Genomic DNA, 19965 nt, shown 5'->3' with positions numbered 1-19965 from the left:
ACCCAGTATATAACTTGTGGCTGATTTTATTGCCTAGATATATTGCAGAATCCGTCCAACGGGCATCTACAAATACAATATTGTCAGTACAAACTACCTGAGTTTTTTCTCCATTCAGCAAATACCCTGATCTCTTACCATGTTTCCCAGATAATCGTTCAGTCTTCACTATTGCATTGTCGGGGTCTGGAGTTATCACTGCCACATTGTCTGCATAAGATAGTACCTTAGTGTCATATCCATTAACACTCATAGGCTTTATGCCCTGACTTTGGTCACTTTGGACTAAAAACAGGTCTATATAAAGCCAATAATATTGGAGAGCAGGGACCGCCCTGTCTTGCCCCCCCTAGGAATGTATATTTTGCCTGACTCATGACCCATTATTTGAAGTCTAGCATATGGGGTCAGATACATTGCGTTTACATTTTGGACCTATCCCTTTTTGTTCCATAGTATACCATAAGTAACCCCATCATACTCTATTGAATACTTTCAGATTGAACAGATCAGTACTCCAATCAGTACACAACAATTGCCCAACTACCCTACTTATCCACCAGTTTGCTCTTAATAGGCCCCATATTATTCTTGGAAAAAATATCTCTGCCCCTTATCATAGAACTCTGAGTTGTATATGCAACTAAGTTATAACCTCTAATTGTCAGCAATTCCATCTTTCCCCAAGGTATATGTGTTTCCAGTTGACAGATCACCTCAGTTCCCAGGGACCTAAGTATCTCAACTACTCTCTGCCATTTACCTTTATCATTTAGCCCCCCTACTTTGATGAAGCAAATAGTAAGCTTAACCATTTGGTATCTGAGACTTTACCCCTATACAAGCTCTCCACTGTTTTAATATAATCATTTTCTTCATGCTCCCACCTTGCCTTCAGAGAGCAATGGGTTGTCCCAGGCAGCAACGGCTAACATAGACACTTCAGCACAGGAATCTACGGGGGTAATACCTCATGAGCATGTTGTGGTTGAAAAAACAATGCAAGTAGCTCAGGAGTTGGAGGGGACAGGAAATAGTGCTACTGACCTACTATTAGTAGAAGTAACTTCTGGGGCGCATAAGAGAACTGACCGACTCTTTACCGAAGACAGACATGCGGGAGAAAGAGGACAATGGAGGTTGTCTAGTGCCTAAAAATATCATAGTGCAGAGTCTTGCAGTAGCAAAAAAAGTGCGGCCAGCAGGCAGGTCACAGTGGCCCAGTAAAAGCTCACAAATTCAAGCATGAACATCTAGTCTTGATCATGATACAAACAACAGCTTTTTCTCACTATCAGACAGGGCAGATTGGTCGTAGATGACCTTGAAACACTCACAGAATCCAGAGACAGCGAAAGAATACAGGAGGATGTGTCAGGAGGCAATCGCCATTCAACAACTAGGAAAGTGGCTAAAAAATCCGGACGCCAGGATATAGGTGGAAAGAAACGTAAATGGGACCGTTCATTGGTGTTCATCTCTTCAACCCCCCCCCTACATTAGACTCATATACCAGTGTATTATGTCCCAGAGAGGGGAAACTCGTCAGGACGGTTGCAGATCCCATGCGGTAATAAGTAAACTGCAGGGACAGTTAGAAAAGTAGCTAAATATGTTATACTCTAGTTGAGCGTTTGATGGACTTAGACACTTGAGCTACCGCATTTGAGACGGATGTGGTTGGTGCATTTCAAAGCACAACATGACAGGCACCGCGCGGTGCCTGCCATGTTGCACTTTGAAATGCGGGGGGTAGGAGGGGTACCATAGGTACACCCCATGTGCACTTCCCACCCCCGCAGTCCCAGGTGGCCCGCAACGGGTCCCCGCAGTGAGTCTCCGCATGCCTTTCCGTGGCAGCAAGAATGTCTGAAAGCCCATCATAATATGGCTGGCGGTGTCTAATAAACACCGCCACCATATTAAACATTTTCCGCCCAGGCCGCAAGGCGACCGGGGCGGAAAAGCGGCAGACGGTGTTTACGTCTGCCGCGGTCTCCCCGCCATAGTAACATGGCAGGGGGGAAATGGGTGGCGGGCGGGCATGAATGTCGGGCGGATCGCCACCGCCACCATAGCAGTGGCGATCCGCCTGACATCGTAATGGACCCCCTAGTGTCTTGCTTTCAGTACTTACCCTGGCCAATTCCTGAGAACCTACACCACACCTTCGATGAAGTAGTGGCGAATTACCAAATAGGCAAAGTAGGCCTCTGGGCCCCACTCATTTTAGGGGCCCCTTGACAAAGTATCATAATATTATTGATTTGATCTAGAAAGAAAATTACAATCAAGGTTCCAAAAGATAGAAAAAAATTAATCAACTCAACAAAAACTTTACATTAAAATCTCTATAGAGAAAATACTGTATTAATGTAATGTACCCATTAACAACTTAAAGTACATAAACCAGAGACATCAGATTGACATAAAAGTTTGTCTCTTAAAGGCTCATCTTCTGGCAGCTGTCAATTTGTAAAAAAAATCCGGTGCATTGGGTATTAGGAGATCCTTTGGGAGGAGGGCCCCGAAATTTCGACAGGGTTTAATCCGGCACTTCATGAAGTTCTTTACACCATCCTCAGTTTCACCCACTAGCATCACCTAGCCAGTGACTGTGCAGCACGTGTTCTTGCTGGCACAATTTCCTGTTCGGATTGCCCCACCTATAGAACATTCTATACCAGGTAATCGTCATTATAGGCGGGATATGATTTTGAATTTTGTCTCAGGCGAATCGTAGAATCTTTAACTGTCTTTTCTGACTTTGCACATGGAATAACTTAACTTGTAATCTACCCCACTAGCTTTATACACATTATATGAAACATGGAATCTTACAGAATATTGTGTGCTCTACAGCCTATTGGATAAAGTAACTCAATGATACATATTCAGAATGCTGCTACATATTCAAACTTCTGCCAACCACAGATGTCTTCAGACAACCAATCGAGTCACTAGTTTGCAATTTGAGACTTTTTCTATAGTCATAGTGAGGTCTTTTGCTCTCTTTTGATCTACCACGCTGTGGTAATTTATTCATTTATTCTTCATACAAGTTCATGTCCTTATTAGGACAAGGCAAACGTTTTTTAGTAAAGTGAATCTGCGGTATCCTCCAATAATTACACTTTATGGGTCCATATACATAGATCCAAAAATCAATCTAGAAAACTTGTGAGTGGATTTGGAAGCCCTTACAGGGTAGTGGGGATTATGTTGCTTACGTTTTTATTTGTCCTAAAACGAGGGGCTTATTCTGTAAATTAGCCTGTGTTGCTGTAGACACAATAAAAGACTTCTGTCTGCTATAGAGAGCAGGCGGTAATCTTGTCTTGTTCCCATGCCAGCCATGCAGAGATATTAAAAAGAGTGCCTAATGCCAAATGTCGCCCAGCAAATGGAAGGCTTTTTTAAAAGACCGTGCATGACTTCTGAATCAGGAGAAGGTAAATCTCTAAATGATTGAATGTATTTTGTAATTTTGCCTCATATTACATGGAACTACTATTGTTATGTATTTTAGTTTTTATATTTTTATGTGTAGTATTGTTTTTGGTGTGTTTGTTCTTGGAAGCTAGGATGAGTCCTGGAATTTACAGTGCTTTTGAAAAATAAAATAGGAAATTATAGGATTTTTTTTACACAAAAAGTAGCCCTAACCTGCAGTGGAGTTACACAGTCCATCAAAATGGTAAATCATTATCTCCGAGCAAAAGGCCCTTCCCTCACTCCAGGGCTTATATAGCATCAATAGCCACTCCAGATGAACAACAGATGAAATTACCAAAAGTTCTGGGAGTGGCACAAACTCAAAATCACCACGTTGGGATCATTTAGAGAGTTTGGCTAAAATAGGTGATCCAGGATTGGTTTTAACACCCAAATCAATATGAAGCTAGCCTGGTGTTCCCTGATCCGAAATGTACCTTGTAAATGGCTGCATGTTCCCCTGTATTTGGAACCAGATGCCATATTACATAAATGGGCTGGGTATGCTTAGACGTGAGTCCCAGGTTCTCCACATCACTGGAGTCAAGCTATCCAGGCTGAAGAAGGCTGATAGCCAGAAACCGGTCCTTGGATGCTTGATTCCGGTCTAGGAAAGACATGGCTTGGTAGTTCGGGCTGGACTGTTCCCATGAGGCACAGGGTCAGGGCTGATTTGCATATAGCCATTGTCTGACCTAGGGTGGTGTGGAGTGCAAAAAAAACGACGGATTTAGGCCCAGATCGTTGTACTGGGGTGAATGTATGACATTGTTCTACATTCTGTCCATCAACTGTGTTTTTTGCAATATTACATAAGGAACACCCTGTTCCTGTCTACACCACATTGCAACCTCAGCTGGGTGTACCCCCTGCATACAGGGCCAGTGCACCCAATTTTGGGGGGGAAAAGCGCCCTGTCAAGTGTGAGTTGCACCTGCACTGTTGAGGATGCATCATGGAAAAATGGCATTGCAGGTGGAAACCATAGCTAAAAAATGAATCCCTGCCAATGAATTCGGAAGCATTTTGAAAAGTTATTGTGAAACAGCATTCCACGTATAGAAATACAAAGCCCAAGAAAATCTCTTTGGAAAGTTGCTTACCAGAGAGGTAAATAGCTTTATCCACCATGAATTCCTCTTGAAACCGAATGTGACAGAAATTCTTCTTGCTCTTCCGAATTGCTGTAATTTCTCCACATTGTTCGAAGACTTCCTGAATGATTTCCTCTGTCGCATTTTCGGGTAACCCTCCTACGAACACAGTCTTACATCCAGGAGGTCTTTCCCTTGTTGATGGTGGTGGAAGATCTATGGATGAACAAAAAGCAGATGTCACTTCTAATATGTGGCTAGGTAGCTTTTAAGATGCACTCACTTTCACAGTTTGCATATCATCAAGTAGTACCTGTAAACAGAATAGTGAGAGCCAGCTAGCCAATCAGAATTCTTCCTTTGTAGCCAAGATGTATAATAGGTCAGATCAGTGTGTGAATCCCTGGTGTTGTCTAGCACACTTTTATCCCTATATAGTTTTCTCCCTGCCCACTTTGCCTATGCCTGCTTCCCTTTGGGAAAGGGAGTGGGTGAATCCAGCTCATCATGGGTGCAGGGAAAATGACTCCTCTGCTCTATTGTGCAGTTTGATTCTCTCTCCTGTTGTGTTAGACTCAGTAATCACCCTCCCTTCATGTTAGATCCAATCCTTGCATCGGTGATCGGGAAAGTCCTCATTTCCCTCAGCAGTAAGTAAAAATGAACAAGTATAAATATTCAGTTGTATGGGCTTACATCTCACCTCAGAGATGCGAGGGGTGGAGACTTTCAAGAAATAGAGGTTTCTGAGCCCACAACATCTAGAGAGGGAACCAAGCTGTTTAGTGAGACAGCAGAGGCATTTTCCTGCATTCATCACTTGCTGGATTCATCCGCTCATGGTTAGAGACTGGTCCTTGTTCCTTTGCCACTCTCTTTTTCAGTTTATATAGAACAACGATTCACCGTGGACTCATTTGAAGGTAACATTCTATATTATGCGGATGCATAATCCACCCCGGAATGGAAAACAATCATTAAAGTTTTATAAACAACCATCTAATATTAAACATAAAGTTGTTACATTTTACTTATGTACAAAATTGTCAGCCAATATAACAGTGCTCTGAACAGTGATCACACAGTGTGGCAAATGGGAAAAAATGACGTGTGTTAACATAAAAAGACAAATGAGCCTTGACTCCAGAGAATTATTTAGCATTGAGTGTCAGTGAGTCTAAATGTTGTTTAAAATGAACGACGTTTCGATCTCTATTATGAGTCAAAGGTCATCATCAGGACTGGGAAATAGTGACGTGCATAATGGCTAGGGCCAGAAGGTCTCCGAGGAGTAAGCTGGTGAAGCAGCCAAATTGGCAGACTATTATTGTGCGAGCAGAGTAATGGTTCTTTCAGTTGTAGGCACTGGTGGATAGAGGAACCAATCTGGTGCTAACATAAATCCAATCAGAAGAAAATTGCAAAAAATTGCAAGGGCAGATAGCCTAGTGTGCGTGCCCTCCTTGACGGCCGAAACCTAAAGTTGGTGCTTGGTGAAGAGAGAGTATCTTTGACGGTTCAAGCCTATATATGCAGGGAAATTAATTTAATGACCAAAAACGGGGAGTTAATCACCAGCCGTAGTAAGTTTCAACTTACCACGGTCAGTGGTTAACTGGTTTCTGAAATGAGTCTACAGTGAGCAGCTGTTTGTCATTACAATGCATGCCTTTACAAATCATGCTTTTTCTACTCTAACTTTACCACGCAGTGCCCTTACCACACATTGCATTTACAGCGTAAGGCTTTACCACCCATATTATCCCTTTACTGTGCATGCCGTTACAATGAAAATGTAATTAAATATCACATAAGTGACCCACTTTCATTTAAATATATATATATTTGTCCGAGCAATTGTACAAAGTCAGGAACTACATTGACCATAAAACCTAGCGAGGGAGTGCAACGCCCATTTGACAACTGATAAGTAAAGAAGTGATGCAGTTCCTTCTCATACCTGATGTGATGGCAGCGGCACAACCCTTTGATAAAGTTCAAGGAAAACGAACGAAACATGTTAGGACTACTTGCTGCCTCTGAATAAAGTGATGTAAGCTTCATCGTGGTGTGCGGCTATTTACTTTCCTGGTCCTGGGAAGGTGTTTGGTGGATATATATATATAATCTCAGAAGCCGCTTGAGGAAATCAGATGCAGCGTGTAATCTCCAGCAAGCACCGAAAAAGCAGACACGAGCCCAGAGTAAGTGCAAGCAGTAGCGTTTATTTTCTCATGAGTCCGCCATATATATATGTATATGCTAAGAATGTTCACTTGTGGTAAAGAAGACACGCGGGGACACAGCGGGGCTTTTTCAGGAACTGTTTACTTCAAACACTTGGCATGACGCGTTTCGGCGTGAGCCTTTGTCAAATGACGCTGGTGCTGCGAGTTCCCTGGTTTCACTGTTGTTAGGTTTCCTGCTCCTGAAGTAAGGCAGGTCACACCTGAGCCGCATTCAATTGGAGTCCATTCAGCCATTTTTTTGGGGTTAGTACTGCAATTCCCAGCATGCAGTTGGTCCGGAGTTTGTGGCTGGGATTTCGCTGAATGTCTCTGTCAGTTGTGTAATTATTTGCCTAAAGTAAGCAGCCGACTTGAAGGGTGCAGGCTGAAATTCGTAGCGCTGTGCAGGGCTGTAAGTAGTTCCTGTGCCCTCACTTCCAACCACACAAACTCGGCGATTTGCAGATTCCGGGATGGCGCTTAAGGTAACGGCATCTCTCCATAAAGTATGGACTGCCAGTCGGCAGCAAAACTTCTGCGTCGTCGGGAAGGGTGGCAGTTCCGGGCAGTACCAATGACCCGTGAACATTTCTGGAAGGGTCCCCACTACGCATCATTGGGCGCACGTCAAATATGCTAAGAATGTCCACTCGTGGTAAAGAAGACAGCGGGTACACAGCGGGGCTTTTTCAGGAACTGTTTACTTCAAACACTTGGCATGACGCGTTTCGGTGTGAGCCTTTGTCAAATGCCGCTTGTGCTGCGAGTTCCCTGGTATCACTGTTGTTAGGTTTCCTGCTCCTGAAGTAAGGCAGGTCAAACCTGAGCCGCATTCAATTGGAGTCCATTGAGCCATTTTTTGGGGGTTAGTACTGCAATTCCCAGCATGCAGTTGGTTCGGAGTTTGTTGCTGGGATTTCGCTGAAAGTCTCTGTCAGTTTAGTAATTATTTGCCTAAAGTAAGCTGCTGACTTGAAGGGTGCAGGCTGAAATTCGTAGCGCTGTGCAGGGCTGTAAGTAGTTCCTGTGCCCTCACTTCCAACCACACAAACTCGGCGATTTGCAGATTCCGGGATGGCGCTTAAGGTAACGGCATCTCTCCATAAAGTATGGACTGCCAGTCGGCAGCAAAACTTCTGCGTCGTCGGGAAGGGTGGCTTTGCATCAACTGTGGTTACAGGATCTGCCTGGCTAACTCACGGGTGGTCCGAGTTGGGGCTACCGGAAGGCCGATAGATATTAACTGCGCTCTGCTCCTCCAACAGACGTACTCGAACACAACGCGATGCTTGGGAAATATTTAATTGCAGGAAACCACGAGTTTCAGCTTTCGCCTGGTTCACGTTGAACAAGGCAAAAAAATAAATAAATATATATATATATATGTGTGTGTGTGTGTGTGTGTGTATATCTATACCAGCCCCTAAACTCTAAATACACACTTACCACCCAATACCAAACCCTAAAAACACCTTTACCACCCAATACCCCATCCACCCCACAACCCTAAAAATACCCTTACCACCCAATACCCTGACCCATCCCTAAACCCTAACAATACCCTTACAACCCGATATCCTTACCCACCTCTTAAAACACCCTTACCACCCAATACCCCTATCCACCCAGAACCCTTACCACTCAAAATCCTTTATCCCTACCCGGCCCTAAACCCTGAGAATATCCTTACCACCCAATACCCTCACCCACCACTAAACCCTAAAAATGCCCTTACCACTCAATACCATTACCAAGCCCAAAAATCACCCTAACTACCCTATAAAATTACCTACTGTTAGACCCTTGAAATTACCTTACCCTATTTATACATATATATATATATATATATATGTATAAATAGGGTAAGGCAATTTCACCCACCCAAGGCGTTTTTTACCCACTGCTTGCACGTGACATGTAATGCTTTAATAAAAAATGGCCGCTGGCATATATATATATATATATATATATATATATGTCACAGCAGCTGAAACGCGTCATGGACATTGCATTAGCACTTTATTTAGTTTGAAATGCAATAAAAATACTTTTTGCACCATCTTTTAGTCCATACCTGCTTCCCGTGAGAAGTACTTGAAGCTACGCCCCCAGCTACGCGAACCTGTTCGTGGGCTGGTGGGAGGAGCAGATGGCCTGGTCCAGGGTGAACTCAGAATATATATATATATATATATATATACGAAGCGCCATGCAGCCCCGCACCTGAACCTTCCTTGCCAGAACCGTCACACGGATTAGGGGTCTGCGGTGCTCCCGGGGACTGGACTCCGGTATTCGGCCCCCAGTCAATCCGAAAAGTGGGCTGACACTGGGGGAACCTGCATCATAACATCGTCAGCAGAGGTTTTAAAGTGGTTGGTACCACAACAGGACAAATATCCACCACCCACTGAAGGGTTTCAAAACAGTTTCAAATCGGACGCTGGCTACACTACAGGTACCAGAATGCTGTTAACAAACGGAAGTGATTCCTAATGGGCGGAGCTATTCAGAGCCATTTAAAATTGGAAAATCTTACCTGTAGCAAACCAGCGAACTGATTTGGTGGCAGGCGCAACCTTTGAAAAAGTTTCCAGCAGAAACAAAACATGTCGGAAAAGACGCTTTGTCCTGTTACCCTGCACGAATAAATGGTTAAAGGCAAGTTTGTTGCGACTCATGTTTCTCTCGAGGGAGATGCTTTGGTGTAATATATATATATATATATTCTTTCCCAATATTCTCCTTATATACACACATATATACATATATAAACAGTGAATGGAATAATATGGCCATATTATGCAATGCAAGTAATGTGTGTGGTATATCATTCTACAAGTATTTTTTCTATATTTATGGTCATGTGACCTAACCACGTGGTGGTAGTAGGTGTGCACCTAAAAAATATTTAAAATGGTACATTTCCCCTGTGACCGATGTGTGATCAAGGGCTGCCTAGCCCGAAACGCGTCACTGCTGGAACTTGGCTCAATAAAATAAGAACTTGCCTCATCTGAAATGGTCCGTTCTCCTTCTTCGCTGGCGAGTGTGCTGGAAGTGGTTTGGAGTGTTGTTTTGGATTCAATTGCGGAAGTTGGTTTGCTTCCGGTGACGGACTCCCTCACCACAAGACGGCGGCCGCCTTCAAACCTTACTCTTTGGACAGTTCCGTGGCGGAAACTTCGACGGCCACCCCTATTGGTGCCGAAAGACACAGGACACCGTAACCGGGAAAGCGGACGTCGAGTTGGTCGGAGGATCATCAGGGATCGCTAGCCCATGTTATCGGTGAGTGGAAATAGGCATGCATATAGGTGGGGAGGCACCCTGTTGAGCATTTAGGAAACGTCGCCGTTATCTGCGGTGACCACCATAAACATATCGATCCAAGTTTCAGCATGTTGGCAGAAACTGTTCGGAAGCGGGAGGAGGCTGCGGATGAGTTATTTGGAAATGTGCCAATGTGCTAAGAATACTAGCAAACCGCCAGAAAACTGCAATGAGGGAGAAGCTAATCTTAAGTCGCTAATCAGGGAGCTGGAGAAAAAGAAAAAAATAGAAATGACCAAATGGTGGGAGCATCGGTCTCTTGGCAAATATTCGGAAGTTGGCAGGGTTCCTCGGGGATTACGCATTTTATTACCCCCGAGTTTTGACAAACCTAATCCCGCCATGCTTAAGGAATGGGGCGAAAGCAACCTAACCATGTCAATGAATTTGGTTCATATCTTAATAAAATATGCTTCAATTGACCGTGCCACAATATTGGGTGAAATAGAAAAATTAGAGGAGGAAATTGAAAAACATGCAGATTTTCACTTGCACAGCATTAAAAAATTACTGGATGCAATGAATGAGCGCTTGGGTAAACATGAAGACAAAATAAAACTACGCAAGGCTCACAAATTTGCACGTGATTTGGCTGATTATAACAATAGACAAATCTTTACTTTTGCGAGAAAATACAATGCTGTTAAGAGACAAGAATTCAGCAGCAAGGGTAAAAAATCAATGCTACAAACAATTACAACCAGTAATTCTCAATCGAGTAACAATGATGAATTGGCCAATTCTGACTCGATATCTTTAACAAGCGACTCGAGTTTGGATTCAGATTCCTCTAAGCAACGGTTCTAACTAAATTAAACCTTGAACAAGAAATTGATTTTTTAGTGGAGGAGAGGTGGCAGACATTGAGGCAGAGGCAACAAAAGCAGCAACCAGGAAAAGAAGGAACAAGCGAAGAAGCGAGAGGAGACACAAGTGCAAACAAAAATCAAAAAAAGGAGAAAAAAAGCACTTGGCAGAGGAAACGATAATAGAAAATAACAGTATTGTCAACTTATCAACAGTTGTTTTAACTAAGGCAGAAGAACAATTGCTATCATTAGGTTTAAACTACTGTCCGGGTCATAGTTTTAACTATGCAAATACACGGGGAGGTGGGTGGGTTGCATGTGAATCTATGAAAGATACCAATACTGGATAACTGCAGTTACAGGTAAGTAACGCATTTCTTATCCAGTATTATGGGTATCTTTCATAGATTCACATGCCTGAATCAGAGTAGCAAGCAATAACCAGCACATTTCGTATGGTGCAACATGTAAAATCACACGATATAAGAGTACCAATATGAAATATAACAAGTACCAAAAACAATATAATAGAGAAATGTGCAAGTAGGCAGTAGGAAGGTGGGATGAAGAAAGAAGGCTCACCTCTAGTGAAATAGATGATGGAGCACAGCTTGACCAACTGCTGCATCTTTCATAAGTTCAGAATCCAAGCAGTAGTGCCTGGTGAAAGTCTGTGGTGTCTTCCACGTCGCCGCTCTGCATATGTCGATAATGAGCACTTCTGCAAAGAGCGCCATTGAAATGGAGACAGCTCTGATTGAATGAGCTCGAACTTTAGAATGCAGAGGATGACCTGCCTGTTGATGGCAGAAAGTAATGTCTGCAGAGATCCAACGAGAAATGCTCTGCTTAGTCAAAGGAAGACCCTTTCTGGGCCTGCTGAAGGCGACAAAAAGTTGGTTGGAGTTCCGAAACTGTTCTGTTCGGTGAATGTATAACTTCAGACAACGCTTGAGGTCTAAAGAGTGGAGAGACCTCTCTGCTGCGGAAAGTCGATTTGGGAGAAAGTCCGCAAGACTATAGGTTCATTCAGGTGAAAATTAGATGGAACCTTTGGGATGAATTTAGGGTCGGTCCGTAGGATAACTCTGTCCTGTTTGAATTGCAAGAAAGGATCATGAATAGAGAAGGCTTGCAGCTCACTTACACGCCTTGCTGATGTGAGCGCTAGCAAGAGAGCGGTTTTCCAAGACAGGTATTTGATGTCGGCTCTGTGTATTGGCTCAAAGGGATGTTTCATCAGTTGAGCAAGAACAATGTTTAATTGCCAGGTGGGTGGTAAAGCTCGCACCGGAGGGAATGTCCTAAACAGTCCTTTTAAAAATTGCTTAACCAGTCTATTGGACCAGAGCGAAGTACCAGATGACGAACGCCTGAAGCGAGATATTGCCGCCAGGTGGACATTAAAAGAAGCATGGGCCAATCCTGAGTGCGCCAAATGGAGCAGGTAAGGTAGAATTTGTGCAGGTGTTGATGAAAAAGGGTGTATCTTATTTGCTTTACACCATACACAAGACCTTTTCTACTTCAGAGAATACGTCTTGTTGGTACTGTCTGCCCGAGCCCGGGCTAAGACTGCCCTGAATTCTTGAGGAATGTCTAGGTGTTGAAACTCTCTGAACTCAGGAGCCAAGCTGACAATCTGAGAGATGCTGGATCCGGATGCAGGACTTGCCCTTGGTTCATTGTAAGGAGAGTCGGGCAAAGCTTGAATAGAATTAGCGGTAGGCAAAGATGTTGCACCATCCGATCGAAAATGCATTCCCCAGTAATCCCTTCTGGGGATGCCAGCTTGCTTAATGTTGGCATTTTGCGTTGTGTTGTGCCGCAAACAGATCCAGATGAGGCCTGCCCCATCGGGCGAATACAGAGCTGAGAAGTTGATAATCCAGCTCCCACTCGTGGCACACGGAAGGTTGCCTGCTCAGAGAGTCCGCTAGGACATTGTCCGTCCCTGGGACGTACTCCGCCCGAAGGGAAATGCTGTGCTGAAGAAGCCATTTCCAAATGTTTTGAGTTTCTTGAGACAGCGACAGAGAACATGTTCCCCCTTGTTTGTTCAGATAGTGCATTGTGGTGGTGTTGTCTGTTCTCACAAGCACTGGGGAATCTCTGATCCTGGGCAGGAACGCTTTTAATGCCAGGTAAACTGCCCTTAGCTCAATGAGGTTTATGTGCAGTTGCTTCTCTGCCAGCGACCACTGCCCATTGATTTGAAGGTCCTGAAGGAACGCCCCCCAAACCTTCAAGGACGCATCTGTAGTTATCACATGTGGCGAGATTGGAAGTATGAACGAAAGGCCTCGCCGTAGATTTTGTGGATGAAGCCACCAGCTCAGAGCCTGGACCATGGTAGGAGTTATCAGGATGACGTTGTCGAAGGATCCCCTGCATTGAATCCACTGAGCTGATAGCGCCTCCTGAAGTGGACGCATTTGAAGGCGGCAGTGTGGGACCAACAGGATGTTCGAGGAAATCATCCCTAACAAGGACTTGTACAGGTGCACGGTGATGGACTTTTTGGATTGAATCCAGGCGGCCAAGGTCCGTAGTTTCACTTGACGTTCCTGTGAAGGGAAAGTGTTTCTCTGAGCAGTATCTAGGACAGCTCCGAGGAAAGTGAGATACTGGGACGGCTGAAGGACGGATTTTTCCTCATTGAGAGTAAGGCCCAGACCATTGAAGAGCTGAAGACAGGCGTTGGAGGACTTGGTCACGCCTGCGCAAGTAGGTGCCTTGACGAGCCAGTCGTCTAAGTACGGGAAGACCTGGTGATGTTGTTGGCGGAGGTATGCTGCTACTGGAGATAGACATTTGGTAAAAATGCGTGGTGCCGACTTTAGGCTGAAAGGCAATACTCGAAACTGGTAGTGTTTGCCCGCCACCTCGAACCTGAGAAATTGTTTATGGTTCCTGTGGATTGGTATATGAAAATATGCGTCATGAAGGTCTAAAGACACCATAAAGTCGTTCGCATTGAGGAGTTGCAGCACCTCCTGGATGGACACCATACGGAATTACGGTTTTTTGAGGTATTGGTTGAGGTTTCTCAAGTCCAATATAGGTCTCCATTTTTTCTCCTTCTTTCGAATTAGGAAGAATCGGGAGTAGAATCCCTTGCCTTTCTGATTCCGGGGGATTCTTTCTATCGCTCCTTTTTTTAGCATTAGGGAGAGTTCCAATTGCATTGGGATTGGCGGCTTTTGAGGAGGAGTTTCCACAAACTCTAAGGAGTGTCCGAATTGAACAAGTTAGAGGACCCACCGATCCATTGTATATGTTGCCAATTGTGAAGAAAGGATGAAATTCTCCCGCCAACTTTGCAAGGTGGAGAGAAACTGGAGACCTGTGGCAGAGAGAAGTCATTGCCTTCTGCCTGCGTCCTTCTTTCCTCCTCGTCCTCGAAAGGAAGACTTGTTGTAGGACGACTGGTTTTGCTGCTGCTTTTGCTGGTACTGGGGTTTGTATTGTTGGCTTGAACCGCACATGGATTTTTACCCCAGATAGGTGCCTCTAGAAGACTGACCTCTTCCTTTGGAGCCCCGAAAGGAAGGATTCTTGTATTAGAGAGTACCTAGAGCTCTTGCGGTATCAGTATCTTTCTTGATACCCTGTAGCATCTCATCGATGTGTTGTCCAAAAAGAAGCTGACCATCATACGGCATGTCCAATACCTTGGTCTGAATTTCAGGCCGGAAATATGTTGCCTTAAGCCAACCTTGGTGCCTCAGGACTGCAGCTCCTGACAGCTGCCAGAACCCTGTGGATTCGATATCCATCGCCACATCAGTCATCTCCAAAGCGGAACGCTCGCCTTCAAGGAGAATCTTCTTCGCCTCTTCTTTCTGCTCCTCTTGAAGCGAATCCAAGTATGTAGTGATATCCCCCCACATTTGAAGGTTGTACCGTCCCAACAGTGCTAAAGAGTTTGCTGCATGCACCATTAAAGCTGACATGGACGAAAACCTCTTCCCTATGTTGTCTAGCTTTCGGCCTTCCTTATCTGGCGGCACAGCCAATGCAGCTGAAGGATTTTTTGACCTCCATTGCGCTGCCTGGTGATCACAGAGTCTGGCTTTGGATGGCCAATAAGGCAAGATGGGGCTGTGTCAGGTGCCTTATATTTTTTATCCATTATGGGCAGTACTGGAGCCAGAGATGAAGGGTTTTGCATTATTTTCTCCCCTTGTTCCCAGATGTAATCAACGATGGGAATGGACAGTACCGCCTTTTGGAATGGCTCTTTGAAATCATAAAGGAAGTCATCCTGTGGTGTTGCCGTTACTTTGAGTTTGAAGTGCAACGCCGCTCTCTCTAGGATGTTGTGGAATCCCCCAATGTCTTCCGGGGGTAAATCCGCTTATGCCTGAACAGGGGATGCTGGACCAGGGATCACATACTCATCCCATTGGTCTTGTGTGTCCTGCAGCTCCCCTTCCTCACGTTGTTGCTCCTCTTCTTCGTCTTCCTCATCAGAGGATGGGAGAGGACGCGATGGAGCCGGATCTGGTCAAAGGACTAAAGGAGTAGGCCGAGGCCTAGGTGGCGGTGTCACAACTGGCGGTGTCACAACTGGTGGTGTCAGCACTGGCGGAGGCGGAGCAGTGGACGGGAACCTCTCTTTGTAGTCCGCAATGAGAAACTGCAGGTCTGTCACTATAGAAGTTGGGAGACACACCATAGGCTGTTGAGGAGGTGGTGGAGGTTGGAATTCCTCTTGATACTCCAAATCATCCTGTCCTTGTTCTTCATAATCTGAGCTTTCGTGAAGTTTTACGTGTAGTTCAGATGGGCTTGTCGCTTGTTGGAACATAGAGCCCTCATCCGAGTCCTCATTATCCAGAAGATGAGCAGGGGGCAATGGTTGGATCCTGCTCGGAGAGGTCAATAGCCTTAGAACGAACCTCTGAAGACTTGGGCGTCTTCTTTTGAGGTGCCTGTACAGATGGTCCTGGGATAACGTTCTAGGCCTTTTGGGGAGAAGAGTGTATACTCCTAATGGAACACTCACTCTCACCTGAAGAGACTGGTTGATCCTTGTCCTTGAGTCTCTGAAGCCATATCAACAGTTGGCCCTCTCTATCCTTGAGAGTTTTGGCTGAAAAAGTACGGCAAACTTTACAATCCTTTGCTGAATGGTCAGGGTATAGACAGTAAAGGGAGTCCTCATGCCTGTCATTCACATGAATCCTCTTTTTGTGACAAGAGGCACAAGGTCTGAAAAGTCTCTTTTTTGGAGCATCAGCCATGACTAAACGGAAGATCCCTCACAGAATGATAATTCTGAGACAAATATGTGGAAATAAATCCAGAATACAAAGAAAACTGAGCAGAGCTCAGATGAGACTCCCTTAGCACGACGTGCGGTAGAAAATCTGAGGGACTAGGGCTCCTTCCAGGAAGGTTCTAGAGGGTGGTGATATCTGATTGGCTCTTGGCCAAAGTTTGGTCCTTTTTACAAAAGGACATGGATATGTTACTAATGAGAGGTCTCTGGCCTATTGCTATGTATATGTCTTTATGACATTACTCTTTTTATATACCGGGGACTCCCACCCCGACAATGGGGAATGATTAAGGCATGTGAATCTACGAAAGATACCCATAATACTGGAAAAATACAAGTTACTAGCACTTTGGCGGAGGAAAGGATTGATTTCAAAAGATTAATTCAACTTTATGAATAATGAGTTTCCGGTCATCCCCATTTTATATCTAATTCCCAAAATTCACAAAGAAGTATCACCTGTACCTGCGAGACCAATTATATCTGCGATAAAGAGTGCTGGAGAACAAGTTAGTCAATACATTGACTTCTTTTTGCAGGACTTGGTCAAACAATTGCCCAGCTATGTAAAAGATACGGGGGATTTCTTGGAAAAAATCAAGGATTTAGATTGGAGTGATGACATGTGGCTCATTACATTAGATGTAGAGTCTCTGTATACGAGCATTAATCATGATCAGGGTATTGATGCTGTCAAACATTTTTTATCGAAGAGACCGTGTGAATACCATGAACACAATAAGGCTATTATTAAATTAATTGAGTGGTGTTTGAATAACAACTTTTTCCTGTTTGGCAAGGATTTGTATAAACAGTTAAGAGGAGTGGTGATGGGTTCCTGTTTCTCCCCCAGCTACGCGTGTTTACACATGGGCTGGTGGGAGGAGCAGGTAATGTAATTGCAGCACAGGACGTGGGTCAATGAGAAGATAATTTGTTACCTGCGCTATATAGATTAGATTTTTATCCTGTGGCAAGGGGACAAATTAGAGGCCCTCAATTTTGTGGATGAAATAAATCAAAATCATCTGAACCTCCACTTCACATCACACATTAACAAAAGCAGTGTGGAATTCTTAGATGTGAAGGTTTACATTAAAGAGGCAAGAATAGAAACTACATTATACAGAAAGCCCACTGGTGGTAATGCCACTCCCCACGCCACCAGTTCACATCCGAAACATCTAATAGCCAGTATTCCTTACGGGGAGATTTTGAGGCTAAAACGTATATGCAGTACCAACAGAAATGTTGATTATTGCCTTAAAGAAATGATTGTAAGATTGAGAGCATGAGGCTACTCAGATAAATTACTACAACAGGCTGTGAAAAAGGCAATAGTAAGAACGCGAGAAAGCCTTTTTAAGTCCGCTGAAATTGGCAATATGGATGAAGGATCATCTATAGATACAAGGATGCAGACTGAAAACAATAATCTCAGGTTAATAACCACCTTTTGTAATGAAGATAAAAAGATTAGAGCCATAGTAAAGAAAAGTTGGCCAATCTTGGTAACTGATAATGTTCTCAGTCTGAGGTTACCCAGCACTCCCGTTATTACATTTAGAAGAGCAAAAAACATGGGTGTGGTGTTAGATAAAACCAGTCCTGAGTCACTTGCTAATCCAATGTGGCTTAAACCAGCGCATGGGTTTCGTAAATGTAGTAGCCGTCGAGCTTGTAAATTCGGGGTCAATACTACCAGACCCCTTTCTGTACTCGGGAGGTGGCTATCTCTGGCAGTTATAACTGTGAAACAGAATATACCAAATATGTCCTTACATGCACCTGCGGTTGGAAGTACATCGGTAGCACCAAGCTGCAGGTGCATGTTAGGATTTTACAACATCTACGTGCTATTCTGCACAGCGACCCCGCATATCCTGTGGCACGTCATTTCAGCGAAGTCATAATAATGACGTGGCATCCTTACAATACTTCGTGATAGGAGCGATTCCTAAATCACATAGAGGAGCAACCGTGAGTGCCAGTTGGGTCGACTAGAAACAAAAATGATATTAGAGTTCGACAGCAAATGGCCTAATGGACTTAATAACACTGAGGAAAGCATAACTTTTTATAGACCTTTCATAAACTCCCCCTTATTACGATCTGATTTGACTAGATAAATAGGGCTCCCCATGATAATGAATTAATGCAGACTCTGGATGTGGGATAATTGCTTTGTTGCCGGTGTCCTGATATATAGGTTCCCTAATATCAAGCACTTTTGTAAATAAGATAAGAAAATGAGTAACATGTGAACATTTATGGCACCTTTTGCAAATAGCTCTGTACTTGCGTTTTTATGTAAGTTATATATATATATATATATATACATATATATATATATGTCGTTTTTAGCACCTCCTTTTTGACACTTGTCACCCCGCGATTTTAGAATGTTTTTTTTTACATGTTTTTGCCTTGGGGGTCCTTGTGGGACCCCCTGAGCAGGCCTAGGGGGTCAGGGTGCTTCTACCCTGCCCTCTTTTTGAGTTCTACACATTTGCTTTTCTGCTTTCTTGTGCCTCAGTCTACAGAGGCACAAGATGGCTGCCATCAATTTCTGTTTTGGAGTGTTGACAGACAGTGGCAGCCAATCAGCATGCAGCTCGTGCGCGGGAAGGTACGCGTACGGTGTGCGCACAGTGCGCGCTTATAGATACATGGGGAAAACACGTTTTAGGACCCCCTTTTTTCTCGGCCCCCGCTTGACGAATCTACCTGAGACTTTCAGGGAAGAAGCGGAATAAGCCATCTTCTTTGAGAAATTCGCGAAGATTCAACAACCGGCGCCAAAGTTATTCCCAATAGAATGTTGCGGATTTCCTATGGAAACTAGGTCCTAACTATATATACCTACTGGCAACTCCCAGTAGGTTATATATATATATATATATATATATATATATATATATATCTCGAAGCTCAGAACCTCACGAACCAAGGCAAGTGAAGAGACCGCACTCTGTTGGGTGTAAAACTCTGTATTTTATTCACCGAGAGAAACAAAAAGGAAGCGTTTCGGCTTTGTGCCTTTTTTCAACTGTGAACATAGACGGATGTTCCGCGATACTTTTAAATTACATCACTAGAATATTTCCGGTGCAGGGTTTTCATTTTCATTGAAATCAAAAGCGGCATGTTACATCACAGTTCGTCAGCGCCATTTGTAAATGGTAAAACTCCACATTTCCATCGATGCAGCATAATTCATGCAACAATTTCATTTAACATTCAAAATGATCAAATTTATGTGGCGCCTGCACAGATTAATAATAAATAACAAATAGCATATTACGCTCTGTATGAGCAAAATTTCATAAACATCAAGCAATACAAAACAAAATTCAAGATACGCGATATCGAGAGAATCAGCAACTTTCCGTTATGCCTTAATTTTAGGCACCATCACATAACCATAATTAAGCCATGGATGGGCTAAGATTAATTAATCAACATTTTGCACCAATCTTAGTGATTAAGTTCAATGTAGATTTCAACAAAAACATTACTGCAGTAAAATGGCTAATCGTATATAGAAACCCCATATCATGATATATATATCCATGACCAATTTTCAACTTCCCTTTTATTTATTTTTTATTTTAAGAGTTTTATATAGCGCTGGCTAGACCCAGAGGTATCAGAGCGCTTTACATGAGGTTCCACAAAATTACAAGATTACATCAGTTGTAATTTACATCAGTTGCTAG

At 43.7% G+C, this 19965-nt stretch overlaps 1 protein-coding gene across 2 annotated transcripts in view; it reads right to left on the bottom strand.

Annotated features, from left to right (window-relative positions):
• Positions 1 to 19965, bottom strand: part of ENOX1 (ecto-NOX disulfide-thiol exchanger 1) — a 2419302-nt gene that overhangs the window by 567215 nt on the left and 1832122 nt on the right. For both annotated transcript variants that reach the window (XM_086935020.1, XM_086935021.1), the window contains one exon: positions 4599 to 4805. In XM_086935020.1, the coding sequence (XP_086791146.1) occupies positions 4599 to 4805 (207 nt within the window). The remainder of the gene's footprint in view (positions 1 to 4598; positions 4806 to 19965) is intronic.

This window comes from Lissotriton vulgaris, chromosome 8, assembly GCF_964263255.1.
Source record: "Lissotriton vulgaris chromosome 8, aLisVul1.2, whole genome shotgun sequence".
Taxonomy (NCBI): Eukaryota; Metazoa; Chordata; class Amphibia; order Caudata; family Salamandridae; genus Lissotriton; species Lissotriton vulgaris.
This window is presented reverse-complemented; position numbering and strand designations above follow the sequence as displayed.